General features: G+C 29.6%; 1 protein-coding gene across 1 annotated transcript; it reads right to left on the reverse strand.

The window, feature by feature from the left end:
• Positions 1-463: 463 nt before the first annotated feature.
• Positions 464-4,120, reverse strand: LOC142630225 (short-chain dehydrogenase TIC 32 B, chloroplastic). Its single transcript, XM_075804198.1, has 7 exons — positions 3,810-4,120; positions 2,795-3,026; positions 2,610-2,689; positions 1,644-1,797; positions 1,165-1,331; positions 943-989; positions 464-813 (listed from the first exon to the last, which is right to left on the reverse strand). The coding sequence occupies exons 1-7, from the start codon at positions 3,937-3,939 to the stop codon at positions 631-633; spliced, it is 993 nt and encodes a 330-aa protein (XP_075660313.1). The 5' UTR covers positions 3,940-4,120; the 3' UTR covers positions 464-630.
• Between the last annotated feature and the right edge of the window lie 10,936 nt (positions 4,121-15,056).

Raw genomic sequence — 15,056 nt, forward strand, 5'->3', positions numbered from 1 at the left:
TTTAATTTTCTTGTGATTTGTAACTGCCATTCTGACTAATGTCTACCATCATGTAAAACTCGAGTGATTTTTTTTTTTTGAAATGAAACACTCAAGTGATTTGAATGCTTTTAAATTTGGGTCCGGCATACATTAACTATCTATTTTTGAAAACATTTTATTGGAATTTGAAAAGTTGTTAAAAAGTTAATCACTTTTTTATTTTTTCATAAAAAATTTCTTTAAATAGTTTCTAATGTATGTTTTTAAGGGCATACGTCAGTAAAACCCTTCAAATTATTAATGCCCAGGACACTTGTCTTTCGTACATAGTTTGCCCTTTTGTTTCCCTATATCATTAATTGATTGGTGAGAATTAAATCTATAAATATTATAAACATAAATATTTTCTTTTTCATATTTTTTTTCCTATTAAGCATTTGGGATATACCTGAGAGAGAGAGAGAGAGAGAGAGAGAGAGGAGTAAACATTTAATATTTTGTTATTTAAGAGGAGATGAGAAAGGAATAGTTCTCAAGCCCCTTTATTGTCTATTAGTAGTCTTTTTTGTTGTCTTCTGCATTTGTAAATACATAATCCTATTTACATGACTCCTAAGTCTCTAAATTTACAGAAGAATATGATACATTTTAAGCTGCTGGTTGACCTAATCGTTTGTAAATCACAGCACGAGTTTGCTTAACTAACTTTTGTGCCTCAGATTCATCATTTGCTAGACTTGAGCAGCTACTCTCATTACAGTCTGCAAAGTATTTCCCAGTCACCCCTTCTAGTTGTGGGCTAAGAGCAACATAGCATGTGGTTGATGCACCCTGCATAAAAGAATTCATGTACCATATTATCAATACCCAAATGGATCAAAATCCTCTCTGTCTCTCTCTTTTGCATGCAATCTATTGCAATAGAACTCAAACTGATAGGGTTAATGCATGTGAACAAACCTGAGACGAAGACTTCAGCAACTTGGAAGCAACAAAGAATATAGAATCTGCATGAAATTTAGCGTAATACCATTAGAATAATAGTTAAATGATTAAATTCACAATTTTCTAATAACGTAGGTTTTTGGGACAACGGGTAAAAGAGGCACTTTGTGAAACACCGCTAACATATTCTAATCAAATGGTTATGAAATTAAAGGAATTAGGAGTATAAATTCATGCCTGTTATAAAGCCCTTGTGAGCTCTAGTGATTCCAGTCTTCACAATGCCTGGATGTACTGCATTGATAGTAACTCTTGCATTCCTTGCCTGCAACTGCCTTGCCATTTCCTTAGCATGCAATATGTTTGCCAATTTTGACTGAGCATATGCACGAGTACCATTGTAGCTGCAAACATTGGAAAGAGTAGTACTATTATTAATTTTTTAACATAAGTCAGCAATGGTAAATCTTTTCCTAGCTATTGTCAAATTTAGCGGTTACTCTTTTGGGAAAATTAATAGATACTCTTTGGAGTACTATAGTTAATGTGATAGTAGTCATTAAAAGCAAGTTACTTCATACAAAAGTAAACTTTTTCATGTCACTTTTTGAGTTCTGCAATTCTATTGGTGTGTAGAGGTCGAGAGGTCCATTAGTACTGAAATTACGGCACAAAGTTTTCATGTTAGGAGCAGTAAAAAGTGAGAAAATATTTACTTCTTTGGATTGAGCATTTGATTGAAACGAAACGAATCTCTCTTCACCCAACTGTGAATCACAGAAGTAACATTTATTATTCTTCCTTGGATGCCTGTTTTTGCTGCTGTTTCTACCATTTTCTCTAATAGCATTTCTGTCAACAAAAAATGTCCTGCCAAAATAATTAAAAATAATAAGTAAAAAAAAACTAAATCTTTTTTTTTTTTTTTTGTGGTTAAATCACTTAAAATTGTTAATAAAGTTATCATTAATGGATTCAAGACCCCACTTGGGTTTATCTCAAAACTAACTAAAGTTTTTTTCATTATGATTTTTTTTTTTTGGTTGAAAAGCCATATTATATGATACTCACATTTTTTTCCTCGATAAGTCTAGTAACACCAAAATTTTTAACAAGCTTTTTATTGTGATTAATGTGTAATAAGAATGGAATTATTGATAAATCTATATGAAAGTCATACTATTTCAATCACATGCGCAACTTATCACTTTAACAAGTTCCAAGTAAGTGCTAAAAATTGTTTTTTCACCCTTTCACACATCTCACGGAGTCACGGTCGAAGAACAGAGGGCCCTAAGGGCCTGTTTGGAGCACTACTTAAGGCTCCACAAATATTTTTTGCTTTTACTTTTTGGTCGGTCTTTACTTTAAAAATTTTCAAGCCCGGCCCGCCTCAGTATCTGGAGCTTCTAAATAAATCGGATCTGGGCCCTTCATCACTCTGCTTCAATTGGTCCAGGCCATTGAGTTTGTTATTTTTTTGGACACAATTTTTATTTTTTTGGGTTAAAATAATGGTATTTGAACACAAATGCGTGTCCAAAAATAAAGTTCCACTAGAAAATAATCACAAAAAATTAGTGGAAAAACAACAGGAAACATATAACTTATTATTGGGTTAAACTATTTTTAGTCCTAAAGGCTAACACTATCAATTATATAAGGACAAATTAATAGATTACCCAAATAATTTGTGGCATATGTCATCTCAATTTTGTCCTCAGAGAACTCCAAATTCTGAGAGAATATTCCCGCATTGTTTCTGCAAAAATGGTTTTCTTTCACAATTAGTATCATATCAAATACCTCTCTCTTTTTCTCTCTCTCACACACACACACAAATAAGAAACAAATATTTGATACTCACATGAGAATGTTAAGGGATAATCCTAGTGACAAAAACTCAGTACAAAATCTCTTCACAGAAGTTAATGAGCTCAAATCAAGCTCCAATAGTATAATCTCTGCCTGTGGACTCTCTTTTTGAATTTCCTCCTTCAGTTCAGCTGCTCTTCTTAAATCCCTTGCTGGAATCACAATTCTCACACCTTTCTTTGCTAACACTCTTGCTGTTTCAGCTCCAATACCAGATGTTGCCCCTTAAAAAAAAATAGAAATGACAAAACCCAAAAGCTTTTATTTAGTTTTTTATTCATGGCACATGTGTTTTATGCATGAGAATTTTATGTATTTATTTTTAAAAGAGAAATTTTAAAAATTAAAATGGTGAAACTTTGTTGCAAACATGACATAATATAGTACAAAAAGCAGTGATCTATTGGGGACCAATTAGATACTACTGCTATTCCAAAAAGACAAAACCATATCTTGGTGCAGCCAAAAAGAACCACTAAAAGAACTACTACCATATTGCATTAAGTATATTAATTGGAGGGAGAATATTCCTAAAAATACTGCAAATTATCTTGAACACACATACTATTTTTCTTCAAAGAAAGCCTCAGAAAATTATCTAAAAACATACTCTTGTATGCATCCACTAAATTTGGCAGATTATCCCAGGAGAGTTCTTACGAGAATGAATCAAAATTTTCTATCAAGTTAAAATAAATGGAGAAGAAGAAAAATAAAATGAAATAGAAAAGAAACATGAAATTAACAAAAAACTTTCATAAATCTTTTGAAGCCAACAGAAAGACACACTCACAGATAGAGAGAAAGCCATGAAATATCTCAAATCTAACATTCTATCATGTTGTTTAACAATTTTTGTATCACTCCAATGCTCAACTTTCAAGCAAAACACTTTCATGAACACTCAGAGTGGGGATAAAGATTTTTATTCATATAGTTATCACTGAAAAGAGAGTTTGTTTCCCTTACCATAAAGTTTTGGTAAGAGAATGTTGTTTGAGACTAACCAGTGATTATAGCAGTTAGATGGGGAGGGACCATGCAAGAGAAATCTTCTGTGACTTGCTCAGCAGTGGAGTTTGAGCCATAACCACTTGGCCCTGCAAGTCCTGCTAGATACCTTAGTGTTTCCTTCATGAGTGTACCAAAACACTGCCAGCTTTAGAATCTTATACAGCAAGAGAGCAGTTTTAGATTGAAACTTGAAATCACATAAGTATATATATAGAACTTCTAGACCAGAAATAATTTTCTGGTAGTCCAAGGACCACCCTTGCTATGTGGTCTCAAGTCTCAACCAATAAACATTGTCATAATGTCATTTGGAATTATAGGACCACCCATATTAGGTGGTCCACAAACTAATTGCAGTTGGGTTAGGCTTTCGCATCTTGTACACAGTGTAGTACAGAATGAAACGCATAACTGACACGTGGTTATTTTAGGACACGTGTCAGTTCTGTGTAACTTCTAATACACAAAAGCATTGGAGAAAAGCCGAACCCACTAAAATGTATTTTAATAAATAATAGAATTATTAGGTTGCTTTAGGCATATGTACTATAGAGAATTGTAATTGCAAAAATGGAGACAATGTACCATTATTTTTGTCCTTGTTTCCCATAATTACTGTCTATCCTAATTGAGTGGCTTCAATTTCGTAATTGGCTTAGAGAGAGATTGTTATTTCCAGGCCAGCTTTGCTAGTTCAAGTGCAATTTATGTGCTTCTAAAAGTAATGTTGAAATCATCACTAAGAAATGTATCAATGAAGTGTAATAATCTTTTAGGTGGAATGGTGTTTGACCGTGTTACTTCTTTTTTATTTTATTTTATTTTTATTTTTCTCTTTGCTATGAGTCTATGACTCCCTTTTTTCTTCTTTGTGATTAATTGCACCCAACATGTCCAAAAATGGCTTATTAGATGACTTTCTTGTTAAGTGATCATCTCATGAGAAATTATCAAATGAACGTTTATAATGCTAAAGGAAGAAAAAGAGGGGGGCAAAAAAAAAAAAGCATTAGGTTTGGTGGTAGGATTAGTTGGTCAATCTATATCGAGAAAAAGATATGTTGACTAGTGGAAAAAGATTCACATAGCTAAGCCCTTTTGCTTTCTCGTTGGTTGGTGATATTTTTTAATATGGAAGGCCATCTTATATTGTTTGACCCAACAAAAAAAAATCTCCTACTAAATTCAAAATTATCTTTGAGTTGTGCTTCAATTTTTCTACCACAATTCTTGTTGTTTTCATAAAGGGAAAAAGAAAAAACTTTGTAACCTTTAGTTGTATAGATTTTTATTTTTTATGGGAAGACTGAAAATTTTATTTAAAAATCATAAAGAGAAAGATACATCATAGATAAAACTAAATTTTAATATCAAAGTTTTAGTTGAGAGAGTTTTCTTTTCCCTCTTTATTTTTAGCAATCAAATCTAGATTACCCACCTTGTGCATTCTTAGTACGTCCTAATTAGCATCATATATTAGGCTACAGGACCTATAAGTTGTCTTTATATGTCAAAATAGTTTGAATACTAGTATAATATGTAATCAAGACCTTAATTTCAACTATGTTGTGACCTTTCATGCTACTTCGTGTAAAAATTATGTATAATATTTAGAATTTAATTTATAATCTTTGATATAAAGGTAAGCCAACCCAATCTATATCATCCTTAACCTTAATGAGCAAGGAGTATATATTATTCAACAACTGCAATTTGCAACAAAAAGGTGCCAGAGATTTGAAACGTGACAAATTCTAAACTTTAAGCTTTAATTTTTTATTGGATGGTTATTATATCTTATTTGGTTTCTTGAATATAAAAATTCAACTAAGTAAATGTTAATGGATCTTCTAAGGGCATTAATTTAAAAAAAAAAATTTTAAAATTTTTTTATGAAGAGGAAAAAAAAAAACCAACAATCATTTTTGAAAATTTATTATATTTCTGATAAAAATGATATTAAAATTTTCTTAAAATAGTTAATTAACGGGTATCAATTAACACTTATACCCTATTTATAATACTTTATAAATCTGTAATTTTTCAACCTTCATATAGTTAATCTACATGAAATTTATAAAATCTAAAAGAAAAAAAGTGTGTACTTTTGACTTGTGAGCTTTAATTATGGGTATATACATGCATGCACTCAAAAAGGTAGGCTTTGAGTAGTTCTCACACGTGGACATCTAGAAAAAAAAAAACTTAGCGATAATTACATGCAATTGTGAAAATTTGAATTGTATCACGAAAAAAGAAAAAAGAATCAAATATAGGAAGGCTCTCTCTATTTTTGCAGACAAAAATGCTTTTACTGCGTGTCACCGTGCCACTCACGTCTCCTTTTTGTTCCCAATGGCCAAAATTTTCATCCATGGCCATTGAGAAATGATGGATGGTGTTGGGAGCTTGATGGACCAAAAGATAGGCATTGAAGTTGACCCCTCAACAATGGAGTGGTGAACTGGCTAGGGCTATGCAGAAGGGGCCCATTGTGTTTCCTAAGTTGCATACACATTCTCATCAACCTTGCCACAACTACATGAAGCATGATTTGTTTTGTAGCTTCACATGTGATCTTGTTCCATTCTTTCATTCATGGCATGCCCCCAAAAAGTGTAAAAAGTGAAATTGATTGGGAACCCCATTTTGTGTGTGTGTGTGTGTATTGTCTTATACATACATGCTTCTTTGATACAAAAGGTGAATTCCCCCCCATGACCTAAAAGCTCAAGGGAGTTATAAGCTTCTTGTATACCCTTAAATTATAGATGGAGTTTAAGATAAGACTTGTAACTCTTATACTTTAGCTTTAATTAAGGTCATGTTGAATTTAGATTATAGATGGAGTTTAAGATAAGACTTGTAACTAGTACTTTATCTTTAATTAAGATTATATTGAATTTAGATAAATTGGGTGGTAATTAAGATTATGAGATGATTTGTTACAATTGTGTCCTTTTTTTGACAGTTTAATTCTTACAAGTGGTAGAGGGCAGGAGGAATTCAAATTTTTTTTTTTTTTTTTAAGAGAAGAAGACTAATTTATTAAGGAAAATCAGTTATATCGACTAAGATTACAACATTAAAATGTGGAGAAGTTTCCTCCGTTCACACTAAAAGCCTGCTAACATTACTCAATAAGAAATATAAAAAGATTTAATAGTACTATCAATAATTATGAGATGTTAATAATCTTAATTAGGAAAGGTGACCAATAGAGTGCTCTTCATACTATCTTATAAGAAGCATGGAGCTTTGAAGTTGATGCATCTTATTATTTTGTCACTTAACTTTGTAACCATAGTATTTCATTACTTGAGAAGTCGGACATGAGTATACAACATGATAATTTTCTTTGATCACGCCTTACCGTCTTTCAACTTCTTAAGGCTAGCTTATAGTCCACGACAAATTTGATAAAGGGAAAAGAATCTTTGAAAATGTTTCTCCTTTCGGGTTAAATAGGAGTGTATATATATATATATATATATATATATATATATATATATATATATATATATATTTTTTTTTTTTTTAATTTTGTTAGGTAATATTGAATGAATCATATAACTTAAAACAAGAATTGGTTCAATGCACCAAAATAATTAACTACGATGTGATATGTTATGTATCAATGGATGTAGCATCTCTCTAATAATTTGGGTTTTCCTATTAACTCTATAATCCATTTTTGTAATAATATATTTGACCATCTATAAAATGTTTTTATGCTTAAAAGAACTATATTTGTGCATTCAATAACATTTTAGCTATAATTTCATTGAAATAGTTAAACATGAAGGAAACAGAATAGTCCAATTACTAACCAACCAGACGGCATGACCAATATGAAATTTGAGTCAAACATTGAGAGCCAAAATGAAAATTTCAAATTTTAAAGGGCCAAAATAAAAACAATCCCAAACTTGAAGGGCCAAAATTGAATTTTAGTTATACCTTTTCAAATGAAACTTACGAAATACAAAAATTTGAGAATTTTCATACATTAATAAGTCACCAGTTAGGGCAGCACGTGCTAGCCATGGGGAAAAAAAAAGTAGTGATTAGGATCAATTCTAGATTTTATTTGTAACACAAAATAAAGATATAAAATCATTTGATTTTTAAAATACATAGAGATTTACATTAATCAAAAGAGACATTAATTTTTAGAATTTTGATCAACCACAAGATTAGGAGAACTATTTAACATATAAATATCTATTTTACTATAATAGTTTTTTAGTACTTATTTGCTATAGTCATTATATCTATTCACTAAAAACTTCTAAGAATTATAACGAATATCATTATCCTTCAACAATCAACAATTGAGTTTTGCTAAGAAAAAAAAAAAAAAAGATAACAAAAGGCATGTGTTATCGAATTTTCTATTAGATAAATTATAAGTTTTAAAACTTTAAACCTAGAAAATCAATGTTCTTTAGATAGCAAATAAAACACCTTATATTATCATTCTAACTTTCCAAGAATTATTACCATCTAAAACTCAAAATACTGGAAGAAAATTTTTAGGATGTAAAAATTTAGTAGGAGTATTTTAGACATTACACAATAAAATATTTTAAGAATCATAAGCTTTCATTAGGGTTTAACTGAGAGAATAATAACATGACATATTTGCTCTTTTCCAAAATATTAAGGGAAAACTTGCTTGATTTTAAAGTTTAAGAAGGAGGAATTATAAACTACCCAAAACATAAAGGATAAACAATGTTTGTTTCCTAAGTTTTTGTTTTTGTTTGTAAAACTATGTAGTTTTACTTAAAATGGTGCGCAAAGAAAAAAAAATACAAAAAGTCAACTCAAGAAAATTGTAAGTGAAATAGTGAATTTTGGTTCAATAAAACTTACTAAACCCACAAAAAATTTCTAAAAACACAACAGAATAACACAATATTTTCACAATACCTTTATAATTTTGTTATATTTTATTTTGACTTGTAAAGAATTGACAACTCAATAGTTTTGAAAATATTATAATGACAATAAGATATTTTAACCTTTTCACAAAAAAGAAATGCTATGTTTACGATATTTTCACAACAAATCATAAGTAGTAGGTTGTTACAGGTTGTTATTGGTGGACAAAAAAATAATTTCATTGATAAGTTTAAATTAGAACCAAAAACAAATTACCACCTATAATTTGTTATGAAAGTATTGTAAAAAATATTGCGGATGTACATTTCTTTTTTCACATTAACTTTATTTTTAGTTGTGGTTGGTTCTAGTATGATATTTTATTATTTTATGTCTAACTATAAGGAATTAACATCTCGAAAATTGTGAAAATATTATGTCAATTTATTGTGTTAATATTTTATTATAATGTGAAACAGTGTGAATTGGACAAACCAAAAATAATATAGCAAATCTATTGCAACTTTATGCATTCACAAAAAAAAAAAAAAAAAGCGGCTCGCTAAACCGTGAAAATTGAACAAGCCAAAACTACCGTAGTGAATCTATGATAGCTTTTCCCGTTTATTATTTTTATATATAGATTACTAAATTTGACTAAACCAACAAAAAAAAAAAAAGTCTATGAATATAATAAAATATTACAACATTTTCAAAATACCTTTATTTTCAACCGTGACGAATCCCAGTCCAATATTTTATTATCTTATTGTGACCTATACCTTATACCTCAATAATTGTGAATATATTGTAATAACAACAAAATGTCATGACATTTTTAGTTGTGCTAGATCTTGGTATGATATTTTATTATTTTATTTTGACCCATAAGAAATTGACACATGTGTCACAATATTTTCATAATATCTCTATGTATACATTGTAATTAATTACAATGTAAATTTATATTGCAGACACAAAAAAATTGGCAAATTTTGTACACATTTACAAAATTTGTACAATATTTACCATTTTTTGTGCAAATGTGTATAATATTAACCACTTTTGTATATTTACAATGTAAACTTGTATTGCAAGTATAGAATAAACATATAAAGATCTTAAAAAAAAAAAAAAAAGCTCAAACCAACTGGCATACTTGGAAGAAAAAAAAAGAAAAAAGAAAAAGAAAAAGTGCACCTCACTAATTGAATAAACTGAAAAATTCAAGAGCCTTTGGCTCTTTTTATATAGTTAATAGATATGCTAGCTTACATAAATATTTAAAAGAAAAAAAAAAACACAAACCGATTATTGGAAAAAAAAAAAAACTTTAGGCACAGTAGAAATTAATGTTAAAATGTTGTGGACTTAGCATTTTTTTATTTGATCTATAAGAAACTGAGATCTCAACAATTGTGAAAATATTGTAATAACAATAAGTGTTGTAACATTTTCTCAAAATATTTATTTTTAGTTGTGGTTGGTAACAGTCTCATATTTTATTATTTTATTTTAACTTATAAAAAATTGACACATTAATAATTGTGAAAATATTGTAAAATTTGTTGTGTTAGTATAACAATATATATACCAGCTTACATAAATATTTAAGAGAAAAAAAAAAAAACACAAACCGATTACTGAAGAAAAAAAAAACTTTAGGCACTGTAGCTTTAGTGCTAGTTGAATAAACCAAAAGCACTGTAGCTATAGTGCATTTGCGCTTTTATATATAAGAAAATTTGTTGTGTCAATATAACAATATATATACTAACTTACATAAATATTTAAAAGAAAAAAAAAACACAAACCGATTACTAAAAAAAAAAAACTTTAGGAACTGTAGCTACAGTACCAGTTGAATAAACCAAAAGCACTATAGCTACAGTGCATTCGCGCATTCGCGCTTTTATATATAAGATTTAGTGAATGTCACCAAAATATTCAAAAAAATTTAAAAAATACTACTCCAATTAAAATTTTACCACAAGCAGGAATCTCTAAAAACTTAAAATAAATTTTATTATTATGAATCTAATAATCTGCCTTATTTTTTTTATTAATAAAAGTTGGGAAAGATATGAGTTAATCTAAATATTACAAGTTGTAAGAAGTAATTTTGCCATATGATTCATTATAAGTATATTTATTAAAATGCCTTATTTTAAGGGAAATTTTAAGATTTAATAAAATTATAATACTACTCTCTGTTTAACTCATTTGTTAAATTTCAAGATATTTAAAAGAAGTTTCATTATATATTTTAATCTTTGATTTTTTAATTAAAATTTGGTCCTATATAATTTGCATTATTATGATTCATGTAACTTCAAGTAAGCTTTTCTTATCTTATATATGTTTATTATTTCATTTTAATTATATTATCAAGATATTTTTCTTACTTTATATATGATCCACGATTAACCATACATCACAAGGGCATAACATTAGTGATAATATAAAATGAAACTTTTAATGTTCTTGATGACTTCCTATGATACCACAAATATTTATTAATTAAATATGTATCATATTACTTTTTTTATTTTTTATATTAAGCCTTTTCACGTTTTATACAAGTTAACCATTAGTTTTATTAAAAAAGAAAGAATCCTAAGTAATAGAGAATGTAAGGGATGCATGAGATATGTTCTCATGAATAATGAATTCTTGAAAAATTTTCTCCTCTCATAAATAATCCTTTACCATCCCAACTAATTATTCATTGGTTTATTGTGGGTTGGGTGATGCTTGGCAGCAAGGAAATGACCAATAGCAAAAACATTGGAAATCATTCACACTCAAAAATTTGGACTTTCAACAAAGGTATATAATTTGGGTTCCAACTTCCAACCAAAGGTACCAATTTCAAACCCACCATTTTCTTTCTTTGTCTTATCTTCTTGCATCACTAGTTAGACCATTAAAAAACTTTATTTGAAGGACAATTAAAAAAAACTTTTAGTCCTAATGATCTCAACGACCTTTATTAAATCCCAACAACTCCACTAAATCAAATGTAAATGAAATTGAAATGTGTGAGAGCTTGTGGAAGAAAAGCATTAGCCGCCTAACCATAGAAATTATAGGTCTTTTCTTTAATTGTTAAAGAATCTTTTCTATCGTAGTTTGGACAAATCCAATATACAAAGAACCAATGAGTAAACCATTTTTTTTTTTCTTTCATAGGGTGAGGACCCCACGTGTTTACTATGTCTCCCCCCGTCACAAAAATTTTTTCCTACCTGAATTGATGCATTCAACGTAGCTAAGAAAATTCAATATGCCGACAAACCTATAAATTCTCTTAGTTCAATCATGTCAACCTATCTATTTTGTTATCCATGAAGATTAAGAAAAGGTTTACTTAAAACAAAGAACCTGTATTATTTTGATGCACACGTGCCATGTGCCAATCATGTGATGACAAGTGGCCCCCTTTGAGAAAAGGGTCTCATGCCACACGAGCCAATCACGGAAGAGGTGGGAGTGTGGGACAAGGCTAAGGGCTAGTGTCCCCCTTTGATTATTATACCTTTCACATGGATCATTAGCTATAAATTATTAACAACATGATCCATGTTAAGTAATAAATTGAAAACAATAATAAGATGATCCAGGTTAAGCAATAAACTAACTTTGGGTTGTCATCTTTTTCCTTTGCATTTGATGCATTGTGTGGTAAGATTTGACTAAAAGGTTATTTGTCTCCATCTCCATGCAACAATTAAATATAACCAAAAAGAAGATGGTTTTTTTTTTAAAAAAAAAAAAGTTATAATCAAAGTCATAGAGGAACAGAAATGCACATGCGATTCCCTATAAGAGATGCTTTCATGAAGAATGAGAGGTTTGATTGAACACATCAAGACACTTCTATTCTAAAAGTCATTAAGGACATAGAAAAGCCACATACAATGGTTCAACCTAGTGATTGCATGAATTGCTTGTTGAAATATTAGAGGGGCGGTAGGAGACATGTGAAATAACCAATTTATATCAGAGACAATATAATGTGTTTGCCATTGTGGCTTTGAGGATGGAGCTTCAATATTTATATTTTTCTAAAGTAAAATGATGCTATTTAGTTTGGAGAAACTAGACTTTAAGCTTAATGAAGAGACCCTATACAATAGCCTTTAATCTTCCAATGATCCCATTCCATTTCCCATAAACCCAAGACCTAAAATGATAACTTAGTTGGTCGTAGTAAGAATTTTGAGCATAGTAAATTAGTAACCATTTATGATAATGCAACAAAACTCACTTCCTCCAGAAAAAATCTTAATTCCAGTCTCACTTACTATAGTCATTTTAAGAGGATTCTAGATCCAACCATCCAAATAATGTTAATATAGCATAAATAATATATCATATTAGGAAGTTATATTCAATTTAAGGACTGTTACTTTATTTTATTTGAAATCATTGGTCACTAGTGTAAAGTTAAGGTTATACTATAATTTAACTCACTGGAGATCACACATGCTTTTTTTACTTTCTAACTTATTAGGTATTAGTTTCTTAACAAGTAGGGAGCTATTACGGTCATATTTAGATAGAATTGTCATGATTAATTATCCTTTCCCCTTAACTTTTTTATTTAGGAATAAACAAACTCTTTGAATACTAATACCTTCTTTAACTCTTTAGATATTTACCAAGCTAAATTTGGTGCTATCAAGCAAACTTTTTTCATTTGTTTTATTGAAAAAAACAAAGAATCATAGATCTTTCACAACCTCAATGAAGCTCGATTTGGTGCTATCAGGCTTAACCTTTTCATTTGTTGTCTTTAAAAATAGAAAAGAAAAGAATCCTAGATCTTTCACAACCTCAATTTTGTGCTGTCAAGCATAAATCAGGTTTGTCCACACCAATCTGGCTCCAATTCCATTTGGGTCCAATCATGTAGTGGTTGAAAAAACAAAAAAAAATGTGAACCCGTAACTATCTTTTCCGTCATTAGGCCATGGGCCTAAACTCGACAACTTCATGTTAGGTCAAAGACTTAAAGCCACCACTGTTTATGTTTTTGGGATCCAGCTTAAGTTTTCCATACTTTCGGTTCCACAAAATCATCACATTTGTCTTTTATTCCAGCCCAAGAGGCTAAAGAATAAAAGTCAAATTTAAGTTTGGTATGATATATGTCCTATGTGATTCATCTGTAACGTACAACTATGAAGCAAGCATATGTTTAAAATCCATACACTGTTTGAAGCGCAAGAATAATAAGAAAAATGACATTTACAATTAAAAAAAAAAAGAAAAAAAAGAGAGAAGAAAATAACATTTACGGTGATTTGAGACCTTTGCATGTTTACCTGTAATTTAAAAAGAATCATTTTATCCACATATGACTCGTGTATGTCTAAAAAAAAGTAAAATAAAATAAAACAAATAATAAGATTCCCTTAAAGTAAGTCCTAAAAAGTGATTACCATTTGAGAAGGTGCTTACGATGATGATTGAGTCTTAAGAGCCTGCTTCATTGAATCTTACGAATGATATATACATATTTTAAAATGTTTTGGCAGTGCTTAGTAAGAAGATTCAACCTCCATCTTTTGTGGGATTGGTCGAGGCACTTGTCATAAGTAGAACGGCCAATTTTGCTATGGAAATTAGCATTTTCCAACTTGAGTTTAAAGGTGATTACCAGCGTGTTATTTCTACAATTAATAACCACAGACCTTCAAAGGCCATGTTTGGCCATATCATTGATGAAATAGAAGACTCTATCAATACTTTGTAGAGATCCAGTTTCAAGTATGTTAAGAGGGAAGCTAATCAGTTTATTTATGTCTTTGCTAGAAGATCAACTCAGTTTGCAGATATTAATGTGTGTATAGAAGATCTTTCACTAGACTTGGATAGTGTATTCCAAAGTGATTTTAGTCATTAACAAAGTCTAACTTACATTTTCCTTAAAAGAAAAGAAAAGAGTGTGTAACGAAGCTAACCATAAATGAGTAATTCAAAGTTACTATTAGTTTACTGGTATAAAAATGATATATAATTATTTGGATTTTTACAAGTATTTTAAGTGCTACTTTTTAAATATCGAAGTAAGCAACGTGTCGATTCTATAAAATAAATATTAAAAAAAGAAAGAAAAAAAAAAGAAAGTGAAAAAGAAAAGTAAGCAATGTGTAAGTTAAGTTATATCCAACTCCTATAAATTAAAAAAAGAAAAAAAAAAGAAAAAAGAGTTGTATGATTGTATCCATCTCAAATCAATAGTGATTTGGATTTGAGGTTGGTCAAGCCCAAAAAAAAGAATGTAAGAATTGGACCTAATCTTTGGTGAACATTTTGGGTTTTGGGTCCATAATAGCCAAACCCTG

This window comes from Castanea sativa, chromosome 4, assembly GCF_040712315.1.
Source record: "Castanea sativa cultivar Marrone di Chiusa Pesio chromosome 4, ASM4071231v1".
NCBI lineage: Eukaryota > Viridiplantae > Streptophyta > Magnoliopsida > Fagales > Fagaceae > Castanea > Castanea sativa.